Source organism: Tamandua tetradactyla, chromosome 5 (assembly GCF_023851605.1).
Source record: "Tamandua tetradactyla isolate mTamTet1 chromosome 5, mTamTet1.pri, whole genome shotgun sequence".
Lineage (NCBI taxonomy): Eukaryota > Metazoa > Chordata > Mammalia > Pilosa > Myrmecophagidae > Tamandua > Tamandua tetradactyla.
The window spans coordinates 96,203,336-96,223,462 of NC_135331.1; the positions used below are offsets into that span (position 1 = coordinate 96,203,336).

General features: G+C 38.1%; 1 protein-coding gene across 6 annotated transcripts in view; it reads left to right on the plus strand.

Annotated features, from left to right (window-relative positions):
- The window catches only part of DNAH8 (dynein axonemal heavy chain 8), a 453,252-nt gene that overhangs the window by 245,334 nt on the left and 187,791 nt on the right, over positions 1 to 20,127 (plus strand). For all 6 annotated transcript variants that reach the window (XM_077161688.1, XM_077161686.1, XM_077161689.1 and 3 more), the window contains 10 exons: positions 1,720 to 1,898; positions 6,313 to 6,500; positions 8,867 to 8,953; positions 9,049 to 9,156; positions 10,140 to 10,274; positions 11,784 to 11,945; positions 14,571 to 14,817; positions 14,930 to 15,171; positions 15,260 to 15,400; positions 16,375 to 16,612. In XM_077161688.1, coding sequence (XP_077017803.1) covers positions 1,720 to 1,898; positions 6,313 to 6,500; positions 8,867 to 8,953; positions 9,049 to 9,156; positions 10,140 to 10,274; positions 11,784 to 11,945; positions 14,571 to 14,817; positions 14,930 to 15,171; positions 15,260 to 15,400; positions 16,375 to 16,612 — 1,727 coding nt within the window. The remainder of the gene's footprint in view (positions 1 to 1,719; positions 1,899 to 6,312; positions 6,501 to 8,866; positions 8,954 to 9,048; positions 9,157 to 10,139; positions 10,275 to 11,783; positions 11,946 to 14,570; positions 14,818 to 14,929; positions 15,172 to 15,259; positions 15,401 to 16,374; positions 16,613 to 20,127) is intronic.

Genomic DNA, 20,127 nt, shown 5'->3' on the forward strand with positions numbered 1-20,127 from the left:
GGGGGGCATAACCATGGTGTGCTTGGTCCAAGGTACAGGGCCCCTTGTGTGTATGTGTAGAGCTGTGGCAGCAGGTCAGCGTTATACTTTCATGAATTGGCGGCAGATGTGACCTGGCTGTGCTGGTCAGCACTTTCTCAGGGCTGGGAAGTGGGTTGACCACTTTGCGCATGTGTGGTTCTAAAACTGCTTTGGAGTGTGGTTCCTAGAGCTGAATGATGTGATTGGGGGCCTGTGCATGTGCATAGGCCTGGGATTGCCATAAAAGGATGTGGATGCATAGAGCTCAGAGGGGACAGAGTGAGGCTGTGCGGCACTATGGGCAGGAGGCGGGGAGGTGGGGGATGGCAGGGGTAGCCTTGGTATGGAGGTTAGTGCCCTCAATCTTTATGTACAGGAAACAGCCTGGAGGCAACAGGGAGGGGGAGGTAGTGCTGGGGAGGGGTGCAGGAGAGATGGCTTGGGGTGCACTTGGGGTAGGGGTGTGGGACAGGTACGTGCACTGGGTGCTGGTGGTGTGGGGGCACCTGGAGCACAGGGAATGGGAGTGGGTGACGGGGTTCAGGTACGTGGGTTGTGGGGTGAGTCGCCGGTCACTGGGCTGTACTGGTGGGGGTAGCACTCCCAAGGAAGGCAGCCTGGCTTACTTCCTAGTCCCGCTCTCCCATCTGTGCACTCCTGTGGGCTCCGTGGCTCTGTGCCTCTGCACCAGGCTCCAGTTTTCTGCCTCTCAGTTCCTTGGCCTGTGCGACCAGGGCTGCCCCATGTGGTGCAGAAGGTTCTCCCAGGTCAGTCTCACTCCTGAATTGCCGCCTCAGTCGTCCTCCTGTCTCTTCTCTAACTTTTCCCTGGCACAGGGATAATCTCGAGCTACGCTATTTGGCCGACTTCTCAGAAGTCTCTCATTTATTATTTTTATACTTTTTTATATAAGTGAAACATTTCAAAGTAAAACTGTTTATTTGCACTGGTGTGCTGGGAGCCAGGGTGTACCAACCTGCAATTATCAATTCATTTCTATCACATTGGTAGCTTGCCATAGCCATGTTGGAAGTATTTATGCCACAGAAATCAGCAAAGAAGGCTTTTTTCCTTTTTTCCAGTAGAGCTAGTTGCTATACATTTACTAGCACTGTTTATTTGGTTCTCTGACTTAGAACTTTATCCTGACCACAATGGAAGGGAAGACCTTTGTGTTTTTTCCCTAATTGAGATAAAATTCACACAACATAAAGTTAACATTTTAAAGTGTACAATTCAGTAGCATTTAGTACATTCATGAGGTTTTGCAACCATTACCTCTGTCTAGTTCCAAAATGCTTCCATCACCCCAAAAGGAAACCCCATACTCCTTAAGCAGGCACTTCCCATTTTCCTTCCCCTCAGTCCCTGGCTACCACTAATCTGCTTTTCTGTGTCTGTCCCTTCTGACTATTTCCATATTTGGAATCAGAATCTGTGACCTTTTGTGTCTGCCTTCTTTCAGTTTTAAATTAGGATTGAGGGCATTAGAAGTTTGCCCAAGTAAATTTTGGAATCTCTGATTTACTTCTAATGATTATCAAGTACCTCAGCCTTTTTTTTTGTTCTCTGTCTCTTTTGTGTGGGATGCTCAAATTCTAAATAAAAAGACCCATTCCACTTACATTAGACTTTTATTTGTGCTTTACTGTAATATTCAGTGCCGTCTGTTAACTGTTTTATCTGGACCGTTTGCAGATGCTATATCACGTTAGCACAGGCTTTGGGAATGAACATGGGAGGTGCCCCAGCAGGACCTGCAGGCACTGGCAAAACAGAGACCACGAAAGACATGGGAAGGTGTTTGGGAAAATATGTGGTTGTGTTCAACTGCTCAGATCAAATGGATTTCAGAGGGCTAGGAAGAATTTTTAAAGGCAAGTGTCAAACAGTGTTAAATTATTTTGGTTGAATTTATTTTTATTGTACCTCAACGTTATATTATGACTAAATTGACAGTGATAATGTTTCATATAGTCAGCATTGGTGTACGTTGATCCATACGGCATTGCCATTTTTCTAAGTAAAAAATAGTTGAATTTCATCAACTTCATATGGTTCAATACTCTTGATGGTGTTATAGTCCATGAGTTGAATGTGGATTGGATTATGAAAATGGAATCAGTTCACTGCCTATAACAATGGTGAAGGAGATAAGATGAAGTAAACACACTGATCACACATGTGACTTCCCTTCCAACCCTAAATCACACTGAAATGAAAGATTTTTCAAAAGCGTAGCAACACTGGGAAACAAGAAGGGGGGCCATGAACAGATGAGGAATTTTGAGAAAATCTTCAAAGATAAATAGGAAGTGATTCCAGATGAAAAGAGTAAAAAAAGACTAAAAACCCTAGAGAGCATGTCAGTCCTAGAGCTCAGTCCTGGGTGATCTTCTCTTTCCTTGATCTTCTCTTTTCTGTCTGCCCTCATTCTCTTGGTGACCTAATGCCAATCCTAGCTTTAAATACCATCTACATGGGGGTGCAAGCATAGTTCAGTGGTAGAATTCTCGCCTGCCATGCGGGAGACCTGGGTTCAATTCCTGGCCCATGCACTTCCCCCAAAAAACAAACAAACAAAAAAAATTCAGCAAATGGTGCTGCAATAACAGGATACTCACATGGAAAAATAAAGAAATGTCACACAGCCATACAGCATAAAAAATGTATATATATATATATATGCATTTATAATAATGTATTATAATTATTATACATTATATATAATAATTTATATATACATTATATAATATGTATAATATATAATATATATTAATTTATATATATAAATGTATATATATACATATATATATAAATGTATATATATATACCGTCTACATGACAGCCCTCACATTTATATCTCTAGCTTGGACTTCTTGGAAATCCAGATTCGTATATGCAATTGCCTAGTTGATCTCCACTTGAATATCTTTATAGGTCCAAATTCAGGATTTCCAAACCAAACTCCTGATCTCCCCTTCCCATATGGGCTCCTTCCTCAGCCTTCCCCGTGCCGAGGGGAATGGCCATGCCGTTCTTCCAGATGCTTAGACAAAAATCTTTTAGTCATCCTCTGTCTTCTCTTTCTCTCATGCTCACATCCACTTTGTCAGCAAATGCTATTGGTTCTATTTTCAGAATACATCCCAAATCTGACCACATCTGATCATCTCCACTGCCATCATCCTCGTTCAAGTCACCATCATTTCTCACCTGGACTATTCCAGTGAGCCTCCTAACTGGGCTCCTTGTGTCTGCCCTTTTCCCCTGTAAGTCTAGTATTAAAACTTCACCACAGTGATCCTTCTACCTGTGAATCAGATTATGACAGTCCTCTGCTGAAAGACGGCTAGTGACTTCAGTCAGAGTAAAAGTAAAAATCCTTACAATGGTCCTTTATTGTCCTACATGATCACATCTGTTTCTGCCCATCCCTGTTATTATTGCTCTAATCTTCTGCTCCCATCTCCTCATACCCTGCCTTTGCTCCCTGTATGGCAGCCACATTAGCATCCCTGATGTTTCTCAAATATTCCAAGCACGACCCCGTCGGAGCCTTTGCGTTTTGTTTCTTAGATTCTTCCTCCAGATATCCATAGCTCACTTAATAAAGGACACCTGCAAAGAACCTACAGCAAACATGGTACTTAATATTGAAAATTTGGAAGCATTCTCTTAGAAATCAGGCATAAGACCAGGCTGTCCATTATTATTGTTTCTGTTCCTCATTGTGCTGCAGGTCCTAGCTGGTGCAGTAAGGAGCAACAACAAAAATACAAAGATTAGAAAGAAAGAAAAAATTTCATTATTTGTCAATGATGTGGTAGACTGTAAAGAAAATTAAACAAATCTACAGAAAAATACAGTTTGACAAGTTTACTAGAATATAAAATCAACACAATATCAATTTAGTTCCATAAACCATAAAATTAGGTAGAAAATGAAAATTTCAGAAAGACGTGTTGCAACAGTAAAGGCGGAGAAGTCTACAGGGGCATCCTTGTATTAAATATCATGAGTTCCTTCATCTAGCCCTTTCTTTAGCTGGGGGTTGGATAAAATTACACACTCTTGATGTGATGTTTCTTATTGAAAAAGGAATAAAGAAAAACATGGGCTACAGACCGGGGGAATAAATTTTCACATGTATAATTGGCAAAAGATTAATATCTAGTATTTAAAAAGAATGTCTTAAAATCATTAAGAAACACAAAATAAAACAGTAATGAGATACCATTTTCGCCACCACCAAAGTGGCAAAAATGAAAAAATCTGAGAGAACCACTCTTGGGAAGGATGTGCAAGAAAATTGGAACTCTTAATACTACTTGTGTGTATAATTGGTGGAAATGCTTCAGAGAATAGTTTGCCAACATGTAATAAAGATATACATGCTTTTTGACCCAGCATTTACACTGCTCACACTTATTGCAAGACATGCGCAAGATGCAACATTGTTAGTAACAAATTATTAGGAACAATCCAAATATCCTTTGAAATTAGAATGAAGTTTTAAACTGATATTTATGCAATGAAATACTGTACAATAAAACATTTTAGAATAGTGAATTAGATCTGTATTATCAACATGAATAAACCTCAAAAAATAATATTGAACAAATAATTCAAATTTCAGATTTATATAGGTAGATATGATCTGCTGATATGATTTATATAGATAAAAGCACACATATATACATACATCTTTACACGCATATATACATTTTGAACAAGCAAGTTTTAGGAAGGCTGTATAAGAACAATAATTTAAAAGCATGTTGGGAACCATTGACATCAATTTCAGGAGAGAGGTTACCTCTGAATAAGGAGTGAGTGTGGGATCCAACAGAGACGTACACAGACTTCAGCTGAACCGCTAATATTGTATTCTTTAAAGTGAAACCTGAAGCAAATTGTTCATCATAATTGCCTGTTCTGTTGAAACATTTTTGAACCCCAAGAACTGTTTTCTAATTAAAGGGGAGAGTTCTTCTCTGGATCATTCCTGGCCTGAGGATTGGGGAGAGTTGAGAGAAACAGAATAGAGCATGAGGTAACTGTAGAATGCCAAAATTACAGCAGAAGACAGAGAAAAAGAAAAGGGAGTGACTGGCTCCAGTCTTTCCCCTTCATGTTAAAGTTACAACACAATTCTCTAAAGTGGGAGTCCTGACAAGGATCGACCCTAGAAGTGGCTCCAGCCAGAGAGTCAGAGCAAATGCACCACGCTGGGAGGGCAAGCACTCCTGCCTTTTACCAAATCCCTAGAGGCAGGCATTTGAGCAGAGGAAATACACACTCAACAACCATTAAGCAGAGATAACAAAGTCTCATAAAATCTTTGGAGAAATTAGTGAGGCACCCAAAAGAGCAAGCAGTCCTACCAACCACTTGACTGAATTAGTAGAGGAAATAGGAGAAAACTTAAAAAATAAATAAAATTAGTAGCTTTAGAGAGATTCAAGAAATTATAACATAATTTTTAAAAACAGGTTACTGTGAAAAAAGAACAATTGAAGTTCTTGGAAATTGAAAATGTAAATAAAAAAAAAAGCTTCATGAGTTGAAATATCTGGCCAAGTCAATATATTATAAAAGGAGATGGAAAGCTCAACAGAAAAATTTCAGGGTCATAAGGATAGATACATGAGTTCCAATGTCTGTATAATGGACATTCCTAAGGGTGAGAGGGAAAGTCTGAAGGGGGGATTTAATAAAAGAAACAGCATTTCATATGGTGAAGATAATGAAGAGGACAGGAGCAGTGCTTATGATATCCAGGTCTTGCTTTGTGCTAGGTTTTGTAAGAAATAAATAAAAATCCTCTTGGCTGTTCTCTCACCTAGGATCCTGAGATTTTTGTCTCACGGCGATAAAAATGAAACATAGAGAAATTTGACCAAGAGAGGGGCATACTCTATTTTGGCAATTTCTCACAATGGTATGAGTCCTTCCCCTCTATATCTCACTAGAGGCTGTCCCTTCCAGACAGGTCATATGTTATTGCCGTTCAGACTCCCTATATGTAATGCCCCAGCTGTACTTTCATTTTAGTAGTGCACTATTTGCATTTTTTTTTGGTGATTGTATACAAATAAATTTTACCTCTATCGCTGGAATTAAGTCTTTATAAACAGCCAGATATGGAATTTTGTATAAATCATGTTTCAATATATAATTGTTTGGGAGCACTCTGGAAAAAAAATGGTTGCCATCAAGAAGTAAAACTTCCCAAATGATTGCAATCAAGAAAGGAAAACTTCACAAATTACTTGTTTTTCATTCCAGGTCTTGCACAGTCAGGTTCCTGGGGCTGTTTTGATGAGTTTAACAGAATTGAATTACCTGTATTATCAGTGGCAGCCCAACAAATTTATATTGTTTTGACAGCAAGAAAAGAGAGAAAGAAGCAGTTCATTTTTTCTGATGGTGATTGTGTCGATTTAAATCCAGAATTTGGAATCTTCTTAACAATGGTGAGAAGACAGGCTTTAAATGCAAATAGAAGAAAGCATGTGTTAGTGCGTAAATGACAGACTATTCAGGGATCATGAGTTTTTCTCTCTTATTAAAAGATTTTTCTGAGTAATAAAAATAGCTCAAATAGAAGGTAGAATAATAATATGTTAATAATTTTCAAAGTCTGCTGTTTATTGAGCACTTACTATGTGTAAGGTGCTGGGCTAAATGTTTTATGACCTGTATCATACAGAATAGCGCATGCTATGCTGCAGTTAATAAGTAACCCCCAATCTTAATTGGTTTAAAACCCCAAAGATTTATTTCTCCCTCATGCCACATGGCCACAGCGGGTTGACTGGTGTAGTGGAAGGGAGCCAGTGAGAGGAGGGACTGCTTTATATGTCTTCACTCTCCGACTCAAGCTAAAAAGGTAGCTAGTGGCCCAAGTCAGAAGTCATTTGTTAAAGCAAGTCCCATGACCATACCTAACTTCAAGAGAGCAGGGAAACGCAGTCCTATCATGTTTCTGAAAGGGGGAAGAACCTGAATTCTTGGTCACTAACACTAATGATTACTACATGTACATTATCTCATGTACAGCTCTGATAGCCCTCTTGGGTGGATATATATATATTTTTTGCCTCTGTTTATAGCTGAGGTACCTGAGTTTCTGGGAGATTTAGTGACCTGCTCAAGTCACATAGCCAGTGAGAGTTAAAGCTTATCAACCGTCATCAAGACATATCTGCTTAACCTCTTAACACTTTGATTTACTCTTATACCTAATAAAAAGATAATAGAAATAACTTCAAATTTCCAAAATAACTCAACAAGGTCCTGCACAAAAGAATCATAACAAATCGAATTACCATGTGATTGATGACAAAGCTTTGAGATAAAATGTTATAAAGATAGAATGCCAAAGACATGTGAGGATTAATGTTGAGTTAGTTTTATTTAATGTTTTAAAAGTGTTCTCTGTACAGTTAAATCTAACTTGCAAGATAACACAAACACCTTTGCGTTGTAAATGTACCAGTGGACAAAGATAAATTACATGAAGAAATATCAGAAGAGTTTCTGATACGTTTCTGGATGTAAACAAACATCAAGGAAAGCAGTTGGGGGAAATAATAATAATCCAGAAAGATCAGTTATAACTCAGAAAATGGAATGAAGAAATTTACTCAGTGTGAAACTATGGCCTGACAGATTTTAAACGAAATTTAACATTCTCTCTGGATTTGGAATAATATGGGAAGTATCAACTAGATATTGCATTAGGTTGTGAGTAATTGAGAACTGAAAAAATACTGAAGTAACATATATGAATTTCTCTTAAGGTCCTTCCATGTTTCTGCTCTTTATGATTTCTCTCTCCAAGGTTGCCTCATGACCCAAGATGCTCCAGAAGCATCTTTATTTTGTTGCAGAAGCGTCTTTATTTTGTTGCACCTAATTGATATTGAATCAAATCCTTTCAAGTAGACATCCAGATTATTTCTTACAGTGTTTCTTTTGCTTCTCACTGTGTAAAATTTAATCACACTAGCTGCAAGGCAGACTGGAAGATAGAGTTTTTGATCTGGGTGGTAATGGACCAAGCTTGCAAGTGGGGTTCTCTTACTAAGGAAAAGAGAAGAGAAGTGTTGGAAGGCAACCAGAAATCTCTGTATTCCCAGAATTTGACAAGTTATCTGGCCATTTGAAAGCGGCCAGTAAATGTTCAAAGATTGAATGTTTCTTAATGTACTTTTCTATAATTGACCTCTCTTTGTCTTACTTGTCTTTGAACCCCTAACTCTCCCTTTGGACTTTGGGAACTGGCCTGTCCTCAACCTTTTGCTGCTTAGGAGATCTTAGCTTCCCTTCTTTTTTCCATTTTTTTCCCTCACTCTGATGAATTCTTCTAGTATTTTGTCAACAAAACAACTCTATAACTATGACTGCAAATAATTGAAAGTTGAAATAAAATTACCTAAATAGGCTGACCAGTATAAAATACCTAATTATTTTCTTCTTTAATATAACATATTTTAGACTATAATTACCCAGGTATTTATTTAGTTTTCTTTTTTTTAGCCAATAGACATACTTATGGTTAATTTTTTTCTACACAAAGTATGTGTGAAAGAGAGAGAGTGATAGAAAGAGGGAGAGAGGTGTCATTAGTATAATGAAAATGGAAATGGATAGGAGAAATGTGATATTAATGAATGCGGATGGTCTAGTATACATTTTTGAGAAAGGAAGGACATTTTGTGAATCTAATGTTTTTCTAGACCACCTTAGAATCTGAACTAGGGATTTGAAATGTATTTCTATTCATGGAATGCAAATTATATTAACAATTAAAAATTAAATGTGTTTTAACTTTTAGAATCCTGGATATGCTGGGCGCCAGGAACTACCAGAAAACTTAAAAATTCAGTTTAGAACTGTTGCTATGATGGTTCCTGACAGACAGGTATGTACCAGGATTTAAAAAAACATAATAAAATGTATGTTCTTTACTTGTCTTTCACTAAAATTGTTGAAAAATCTCACTAAATTGATTTTCAGATCATTATGCGAGTTAAACTTGCAAGCTGTGGTTTTCTTGAAAATGTAGTCTTGGCTCAAAAGTTTTATGTCCTTTACAAACTTTGTGAAGAACAACTTACTAAACAGGTAACTTTGTCTATCTCCTTTTCCCCCACTTATAGAATTTTTATTTCCTTTTCAGTTTCACCTTGCTAAAAACTAATCAGCTAATAAAAAAACTCAGACTCTTTTCTAAAATATATTTATAATTAATTTGATCTGTTGATTATATAATCTAAAAAATTTTTTTTATCTTGAAATGATTGTAGAGTCATAGAAAATTGCAAAGAACTATACAAGGAGGTCCTGTGCACCCTCTACCTGCCTCCCCCAATGTTGACATCATATAACTATAGTATAAAAAAAACAGCAACAGAAAATTGGCTTTGGTCCAGTCCACAGAGTTGATTCATATTTTACAAGTTAAACATGCACTTATTTGTGTGTGTGTTTAGCTCTAAGCTGTTTTGTCACATGTGTAGCTTTGTGTAATCCCCATCACAATCGAGATGCAGAAGTGTTCCATCCTGATAATGTTCCCTCATGGAACCCTTTATTTTATTTTATTTTATTTTTTGTATGGGCAGACACTGGGAACCAAACCCCAGTCTCCAGCATGGCAGGCGAGAACTTTGCCACTGAGCCACTGTGGTTTGCCCTTCATGGAACCCTTTTATAGTCGTACCTATCTCTCCCTCAAATCCCTAACTCCTTACAACCATTAGTGTTTTCTTCATCTCTTTCATTTTATTTCAAGAATATAAATGGAATCATACAGTATATAACCTGTAGTTATGCATTTTAAATCTATTGTATGTTGCTCAGACTATGTCAGACTGTATTATTTTCAAAAGGATATTTTATGTGTGAAAACTGTATTATACAGCTTGGTCTTTTCAATGGAATCATTTTTCAGTTAAGGAAAGGAGGGAGTATTGAGCCAATAAAACTTAGCAGTTCAGCCACACCAGAACCACAGCATAAGAAGTATCAAAACATCCATGTATATAATGAGTCTACATTTAAGAGTGTTTAATGATATAATCTTTTTTCCTCTTTTCCCGTTCTAGGTCCACTATGACTTTGGATTGAGAAATATTCTATCTGTACTGAGGACTCTCGGATCCCAAAAAAGAGCCAGACCAGAAGACAGTGAATTAAGTACTGTCATGAGAGGACTAAGAGATATGAACCTTTCTAAACTGGTATCTTTCTTCTCTGAATTTACTTTTTTCTCCCAGAGTTTTGAATCTGAACTGGTTTCTTTCTACTTAGCTGATAGTGGGGGTTGGATCATATGGAGCTGTGAGCACTTGTAATTGCAGGGATGATGGGTGGGCAAAGCTACCACTATTTTTCCAGCAAGAAGGCAAAATATGCACACAGACCCACACACCAAAAAAACTTATGACCCTGTGTGACTGTTTGGGTCAACATGGGCTGAAAGTGCATCCTCATCACTTGTATACAGAAAATCAGGCTTCATCAATGGACTTCAGCCCACAAATTTCAGCATAGTCCTTTACCATTGTTCATAACATAACACAGACTCTTAACTTGAAAATCTGGATTCACAGGTAGCCATGAGAACTTTTGCTTTCTCTGTATATGATTAGCTTATCTCAGATATATCTCTCTCAAAACAGCAATGCCATTATTATATTCTAAAACGTATTAAAAGTTTGCTGTAGAAATTATAATAGCTGCTTCACTGCTTTCCTGCTTGTCACAATTATAGTCAGGTTTGTTTTGAACTAGCTGATGGACATGTCCATCTGATATTTGTTCAAGGACTTCTGTGTGCTATATATGTCCTTACCCTGGGAGTGTAAGATTTGGAAAGAAATGGTTCTTAGCTCATTATGAAAACTAACAACTAACATCTGCGTACTTCATTAGTATTATAATGTCTTTTCACATGTGGCTTGTTTGACGCTCACAGCAACTCTGTAGGATACGGATGCTGGTACCATTATCTCTGTTTTACTTTAAGGAACTGAGACCCAGAGAGGTTGGGAGATTGACCCAACAATCACAGTCCGTTGAATGGAACAGTAATCTATAGGGCTTCCTAATGCCAAATCCTCTCTTTCTTCCAGTGCACCTCAATTCCTCCTTTAGATAATGGTATTCCTGAAACCCTATACAAGAATTCAAGAAAGCATCAGGGGAGCCTGAAGATATACAAGAAAAAATAAGAAGTGGTTAGCAGTTGGGAATGGGGTGATCTATGTATTAATGACGTAGCAAATGAGGATTGGAGTCAGTTTATTCAAACCTACTACTTAAAGGAGGGACAGAACATTGCTCAAATGGAGTTTTACAGCCAATGTCATATAGGGTATAGGTATTTTCTTAATAAATGAAATAATAATACTCCAATTGGGACTATAAATGGTGCTTTTATAAGGTTGAGGATCCCTATCTGTGAGAAGTCTGTGAGCATTCATATGATAAAGTAATGAGATCAAAGCTTGTAGAGCTAGATTGTGTAAGACTTTGAATGTCAAGAACTCTTAGGTGCAATGGTATATGTGATGTCAATTCAGTGATGGTGCTTAGGAGAAAGTTCTAGAGACTACAAGTCTGGTTCGGAGAGTAATACGTGATTCTCTGAGCACGTAGTAGTAAAGGCTATTACACATCACATACTAGCTAGTGATAAATATTTGTTGACTGAAGGAGTAGATTCATTTTAATCTATGACATTTTAGGTTGATGAAGATGAACCCTTATTCCTCAGCTTAATCAATGACCTGTTTCCAGGATTGCAACTAGATAGTAGTACTTATGTGGAACTGCAAGCTGCAATAGCTAACCAGGTTGAGGAAGAAGGTTTGATTAACCATCCACCCTGGAATCTCAAACTTGTGCAGGTAAAGAAATTGAAACCTATTATCAGTATAACAATATGTATGTGTCCTTTAAGATAATCATTTGAATAGAAGAGCTCATGATATTACTCTTACTGGATGTAAATGTTGAAACTAAATTTAAACACCATATGCATCATTACAACAGAGTCCTCAAGGTGGAAATAATAGTTTTCCTTGCCTCACGGTAAACAAGCAGTAATTTTCTGAGATTGTTATTTATTGCCAGAGAGGAGACTGGGAGGTAACCAGAATCTTAATAACAGTTGGGGGAGTGGGGAGTACGTTATAAAAAGTTTGAACAATGGAAAGACTCAGTGGTTTTCTTGCATTAGTCTGGCAGATAGTCCGCAGTGAGGTGCCTTAGTGGAGCACAAAGTCTGAGGAATCTGGTAGAATTTCTTGGCCCCTGGTCCGTGTGTGTGCATATGATGTGTCCTTTACCTACACTAAAAACTTGAATCCTTTGTCTGTGTCTGTTGATGTCTTTCTGCCCATCACTTTACTAATATCCTTGTGATAATCCTCCAATTCCTTTATCAGCTGAATGGAGAAATGTGCTAGAGAAATTGTGGAGAGAGAGATGTATCTGTTCACTGCTGGTAGGGAAGCTGAGAGGTGCAACCCCTCCGGAAGGCAGGGTGGTGTTTCCACAGGAGCTAGGGGTGGGGTTGCCTAACCCCGTTGCTAAGAATATACCAGAGTGGTGTGTGTGTGTGTGTGTATGTGCATGTGTGCGTGTGCACAAGGGTAGTTCAGTGTTAGAATTCTCGCCTTCCATGTGGGAGACATGGGTTCAATTCTCAGTCCATGCACTTCCCTAAAAACAAAAAGCCAAACAAACAAGAATATATTGGAGGACCTGAGAGTGAGGACATAAATGGATATTTGCACACGGGTGTTTATGGTGACAGCATTAGTGGTTAGCAATGGATGAAGGTGGCCTGAAGGTTTAACAGTGAAGAATGGAAGGGGGAATTGTGGTGTTTACAATACAGCGGATTACTGAGGGATTGCAGGAAGGAAGTTGTGAGGCATGCAACTAGGTGACTGAATCTTAAGGAGAGTATGTTGAATAAAATGTCAGAAACAAAAAGACACACACACACAAAGAAGCTGTCAACAGATACAGGATTAAATCTGTGTGGGCATGATGCATTGGGTATTTTCCAGGGCTTTTGGAAAATTAAGGCACTAAAATTGTGGAGTTTTGAAAACATTTGAAAAAATAGCAGTTCTTATTTCAACTTAGTTTTTTTTTTCTTTTTTCTTTTTTTTACCAGTTTATAAGATGTGCAGACATGTGAGGCATATCTAAATTTCACAACAGAATATTTGGGAATGTTTTCATTATGCATGTGTTGGAAACCATAATAAAATGTTTTTTTATTTCTGGGAACACATTATTTTATGTATGATATGTATACGTATGCTGAGTACAAAACCGGTGAACTGAGCACTAACTACACTGAGGACTAAAATCCTGGTCATCTCAGTGGGTGGGGATCTGGGATAATGTCTTCTTTTTTGATTGTCAACATTACTGTTGAACATAAGGCATTGCCCCTATTGCTCTAAAACTATGGGTTATAGTAGTGTTACATTTGTATCTAAAATGTTAGGATAGTAACGCAAATTTCACCTCTAATCAACCGTGAGAACTTTGGCTTTTTATTTTTAAGAGAACTATACACAGAATGTTGTAACAGACACTCCATGCTCTTGGTATGTTTGCTTGAATCTCTTTTGCCTTTTCTGTGCACCTCTTTCCTAGCTTCTGTGTGCTCTTGCTTCTAATAGCTCACATTTGGCACTTCCCTCCCTTCCCTCTGGAATACTGGAGTGACTTCATTGGCAGGCCCAAAGAATGGCAGCATCTGGAAGTTTATTCCCCATCCCACTCCTGCACAAACCAGCCTTTCTTTACTTAAGGACCAATGGGAACTACAGTAGGAAAATCAAGCTCCCCTGCTTCCATGTGGGACAGCTCAGGCTGGTATAACACGCTAAAGAGCTCCTCCCCTCACCCCAGGATCAGTCTTTACCCCAAATTACATCTTGTTTGGCTTCTTCCCTTTCCTTTCCTGCTTCCCTCTCTCCTTTATTGGTTTCTACTGGGAGCACTCCCTGAATAAAAATCACTGCATGTGATTCCTCATCTCAAGGTTTATTTTGCAGGAATGCAACTAAGGCTTGTGCGAAACTTGATCTTTCCTGTGATTGTGCTTTTTGCTGCTTTCCACCGCTAAGGGGCAGTATCATCACATGAGATACAGAGAAAGTTTCTATGTGGAAAAGCTGCTTGTTGTGTACCAGCAAGCCCAAGTCACAGGGATTAATAGTTTGAGAAGCAAAAACCAACTCCTGAATTAATTATTTCCAAAATGTAATTCAAGCTCCATGTTGTCATACTTGATCAATTATATTGTTTTATAATGCGGTGCTAATTTGTTATGCACAAATACGACATTTTTTACATCTTAAAATTTTTTAAACATTAAACTAGTTATTTTAATGAACATAGCCGAACAACTTATTTCAAGCTCCAAATTTCAGCAAATTACTTCTATAAATGTCAGCAAGAGATTCATAAGTTAGATTTTTCAATTTATTGTTTTAATCATGTAGTTATATGAGACATCTCTGGTACGTCATGGCTTGATGACTCTTGGGCCCAGTGGTTCTGGGAAGACAACTGTTATAACAATTCTGATGAAGGCAATGACAGAATGTGGAAAACCTCATAGAGAAATGCGAATGAATCCAAAAGCTATAACTGCCCCTCAGATGTTTGGCAGGCTGGACACTGCTACCAATGACTGGACAGATGGGATTTTTTCTACTCTATGGAGAAAAACATTAAAAGCTAAAAAAGGTATATATAAAACACCCTTTTAATGATTTTTTTTCCCTGCCAGTTTATAAATAACACAGTATTTGTTTAGCCAATTTCTTTTTAAGCAAATAATTTTCTGTTTTGTTTGAAGGTGAAAACATTTTCCTCATTTTAGATGGCCCTGTAGATGCCATTTGGATTGAGAACTTGAATTCTGTGTTGGATGACAATAAAACTCTCACACTAGCCAATGGTGATCGCATTCCCATGGCCCCTAGCTGTAAGCTTTTGTTTGAAGTCCACAATATTGAGAACGCTTCTCCTGCTACAGTTTCCAGGATGGGCATGGTCTATATCAGCAGCTCTGCTCTCAGCTGGAGGCCGATATTACAGGTGGGGATGAGGGACCCACAGACGCTGACCCAGGGTCTTCTCATGTTTCACTCTCTTAATAAATAGAGGTTCTATTTCTTTATTACAGGCATGGTTGAAAAAGCGCACTGCTCAGGAAGCTTCTGTATTCCTAAACTTGTATGATAAAGTGTTTGAAGATGCATATACATTTATGAAACTAAACCTCCATCCAAAAATGCAGCTCTTAGAGTGTAACTATATTGTGCAAGTAAGATTTTTTTTGTATATTTACTGCTTGGATTTTTAGATTTTGGTTTTTACTCAGTTACAGTCTACAGGCATCTGAATTAGAAAATTGCTGCAGTCTGTGGAAATATTTTTATGATGTAGCTGTGAATGCTTTGATGATTTGGATTCCTACTAAACAACTCATTAGTGATCTTACTGCCATCTGTGTACTATTTTCACTTCCTAGGGGGTTCTGTCAGGGAAGAAGGAATGTACTATCTTTCTTACCTTTGAATTTAGTAATCTGTCTCAGAAAACGTATCCCACGATGAGAGTTGACAAAATAAATAAAACTGGTAGTTTTGTTAAAAAGTGTAAAAAGGAGTTTGTGACAATCAGGAAAGCGTAAAATATTTTAGGCTTCACCCAACTCTCTGGCACAACCACTCAGTTCCAATGTTGTAGTGTGAAAGCAGGCAGAGACAATATATAAATGAATTAGTGTGGCTGTGTTTCAGTAAAACTTCACTTGCAAAAATAGGTGGCTGGCCCACGGGCCACAGTTGACTGCAAAATATTAAAAAGAAATAAAATCCTTAATTGGCAAATTTGGAGTCACCAAACTTTAGAACCAGTTGCTACCTTACAAAACAACTGGTGTAGACCTTTTGCTTTTCCAATTCTGAAACAGAAAATGAGAGAGATTAGTGGCATGAGCTGGGGTAGAAACCACACCTCCAGATTGCCAGGTTGGCATTCTTTTTGCGATACCATACAGCCTGTGTAAGGTAGGAGGGCCTTCTTCTGAGTGTTGTTAGCTGTAGGACATCAAGCTGTATTTTGAAATATATTTTTCCTCTCCTTCCCATCTCCTTTTTTTTTTTTCGCATAGACAGGCCCTGGGAATTGAACCGGGGTCTCTGGCATGGCAGGTGACAACTCTGCCTGCTGAGCCACCGTGGCCCGCCCTTCCCTTCTCCTTTTTAATGTTGTTATTATTTCACTTTTTTTCAGTCTCTCACTCTTCTGGAAGGTTTAATTCCCTCTAAAGAAGAAGGTGGTGTTGCATGTGTCGAACATCTTCATAAATTATTTGTGTTTGGCCTAATGTGGAGTATAGGAGCCCTTCTGGAATTGGACAACAGAGAGAAGTTGGAAGCCTTTTTACGAACTCACCAAAGCCATTTAGACTTACCACAAATTCCTAAAGGCACGAATCAAACCATGTATGAGTTTTATGTTACTGATTATGGTAAGTAGGCTGAATTACATCTTAAGTGATATGACATTTTTTTAAAGTGGTGGAAAAGATGAACTTCCATAAGAGGAAATAGTAAATCAGTTTTTTATTTAATTTAATTTAATTTTTTTTAAATACCAAAAAAACACCAAATAAGCAAACATTCCTATTTTGATCATTCCGTTCTGCATATATAATCAGTAATTCACAATATCATCACATAGTTGCATATTCATCATCATGATCATTTCTTGGAACATTTGCTTCTATTCAGAAAAAGAAATAAAAAGTTAAAAAGTAAATCAATTTTAAATAAAACAGCTGTTAGTATCATTTTTTACAGGACATATATTTGAAGGACATACCTTTGAAAGCAATTTTTAATAGAATTTTGCATTTTGGCCATGCTACTAACTGATTTTGGCTCCTGACTTCTCTTTTTGAACTGGCCAGTGCGAAATTCGGCATAAGTAATTTAGCAATACCTCTTACATAGTATACTTTCTAATGGTTGAAGAGGAAAAGTAACAGTGTACAGAACACAGATTCTTCATTATGCAAAGCTTGGTAATGCAAGTGACACATCAGTTCCACAACTTCCCTTCTCAAAAAAATCAAAATAAGTATAGAATGAGCCAAGCAAGTGGGGCCCTACTTACATGGAGCAGGCTTTGCTAGCCCTGTCACCTCATCCTCCAGCCTTGTGCAGCATTCCTCCCTAAAAGGAGTGCCCTCGAGCTTGGACCCTCAATCCAGAGGCTAGGCCTCAATTCTTCTAAGCCCCAGAGAGAGAAGAACCTACTTCTGAAAAATTGCATTTACCGCCACTTCTTCCTAATATATAAAATGACAGCAAAGTTATTTTTTTTGCTTGTTTTAATGCACACATTCAAAAGGATAGAGCGGGGAGTAGACAACAATAAAACATTTTGAAATTGAGAAGGGAGAAAGATTGGTGGTAGCTGATTTAGCACACTGGGCAAAGGTAAATCCTAAACAGGCAGTGGAGAAAGTTGAGAAATAATTCAGTGCAATCACAGAATCTTCAAAGGGCTCAGGTATTGGAAACTGGGGTGGAAGTGGAGTTAAAAACTGGAGGACTTGTAAGTCTGTTTAAGAGACAAACCTCCAGTTTGTCTATCCAAAGCCACTGTGGCTAAGTAGTGGAACTTTGCCTGCCCCCACATAGGTAAAAGACTAAAGAGTTATTGTCTGGAGAGTGTAAAACAGAGGGTTTTCTAGACTTGGGTGCATTGGGCACATTTTTGGGTGGGAGAATCAAATGGAAAATGGAGTTTTAAGGGACATTTTTTGGTTTTGAAGGGACAGGATTAAATGCAGTTTTTTTTAAGGTAGCCATCTTTAACCAGAATGGCCTATAAATGTACATCATTTGAGTAGATAATACTAAAGGCTTGGGATGACAAAAGGGAACCATAATTCAAAGTACAAAGTACATCTAAATATGAATTATCATAGGATCCAAAGCCATGCGCCTCCACAGTGTTGCCTTCTGAGCAACCCAGACTTCTGGCATGGTAGAAAACTCCCTCTGAGCATGCTATCTGTTTTAGTTTGTTAGCTGCCAGAATGCAATATATGAGAAATGGAATGGCTTTTAAAAAGGAGTTTATTAAATTGCAAATTTATAGTTCTAAGGCTATAAAAGTGTCCAAATTAAGGCCCTAACCAGAGGTTACCAGAGGTCACTCAGGAAAGGCTAATGCTGTCCAGAACCCCTCTGTCAGATGGGGAGGCACTTGGCTGGTGTCTGCTGGTTCTCTGGCTCCTGGACACCTCTCAGTTGAGAGAGCACATGGAGACATCTACTAGTTTTCTCTACTCATATCATAAGGCTTTTCCCTGGGCATTTTCCTTCTACATCTCCGAAGATTTCTGGCTGTGTGGGCTCTGCTGGCACTGAGCTTTTTCCAAAATGGTTTCCTCTTAAAGGGCTCCAGTAAGCAACTCCACATTGAATGGGTGGAGATACATCTCCATGGAAACCATCTAATCAAAAGTTACCACGCATAGTTGGGTGGATCACATCTCCATGGAGATAATAAAAAAGATCCCACAGAACAATGTTGAATGAGGATTAAAGAGCATAGCTTCTCTGGGGTATATGACTGTTTCAAACTGGCACTCTGTCCTTACTCACAGTCTAGGCCCTAAGTTATTCAGAGGGAGAAAACCCAGCAGCAGCAATTTTCAAACCTTGAGGCAGGCCTGATTGTGGAACTGAGATGGCATCCAATAAGGGTGCAGATTAAATAATTACCATCTTCTGTGCATCAGTGTGTTATATTTCTTAAAAGAGTGGTCCACTAATGTTTTTGAGGTCTTCCTCCAAGTAACCAGCACTGGTTCTACAAGTTTAGATGATGGTGCTTTCTTGGTCTTGCTAAAGGTGTCAACAAAAGGGTAATAAAAAATCTAGATTCACCTTCTTTCTTTAAGAAGGGGTCCAGAAATGGTTTGTTGACTAAAATGCTGAGTTGTAGCCATCCTGTCTTGCTACCAAAAATAACTATACTTTGGTGAAACTGATATACTGTATTCATGAAATGAATCAAGAAGTCACATACTTAGTAGTTAATAGGGCTTTAAAATATATACTCCAGAAGACTTGTGATCAGTCCTTCATCAGCTCATACTTCATCCATCCTTTTTTTTTTTTCTTTTCTTTTCTGGTGCACAGACATTAATATCACTGGGAAAGACTTCATTCTTAGAATTAAAATTAAATACGGAGATTTCTGCTTTCAGCTAAGGTGGAGTAATGGAGATTGGATTTACCTGCTTACTTAGAAAACTGGACAAAATGTTTGAAATAGTATTTTTCAGACATTGGAAAACAGGCAGCATAGTACTGCTACCTCTGAGAGAAGTGAAGCAAGGAGCTAAATACCTAGAGGCAGTTTCCAGCAGTGACTGAGGGAGGAGAAATTCGAACAAAGTTGGCAGTCTTGCTGTAATGAGGAGGCAGAGATTGGGGAGGTTGAGGTGGCCAGAATTTGCAGGGCAGAGTGCCAGAGAGGAGAGATCTGCACAGAGAGGGCACACCAGAAAACAGCAGAACCCTAATAGACAACTCTACAATAATAGTTAAGCGTTAACTACTCTTTCCCAATGGTGAGTAGAACAAATAAACAAAATTAGTAAGGATAGAGAATATTTAAACAACACTATTAATTTTACCTAATTGATAACTATAAAACATTCTGCCCCCAAACAGCATAGTTATACATTCTTTTCAAGAGCACATGAAACATTTGATTTTCAGATGTTATTCCGGGCCAAGATATCCTGGGCCATTAAATAAATCTCAATAAGGAAAACTTTATAGCACTTAATGCCTGTATTAGAAAAGAGGAAAGATCTCAAAATGGTGAGCTCAGCTTCTTCCTGAAGGAACCACAAAAGAAGAACAAATTAAATGCAAAGTAGGAAGAAGAAGGAAATAGGTACCATTAAAGCAGAAATAGTTAAATAGAAAAATAATAGAAAACAATTAATGAAATAGA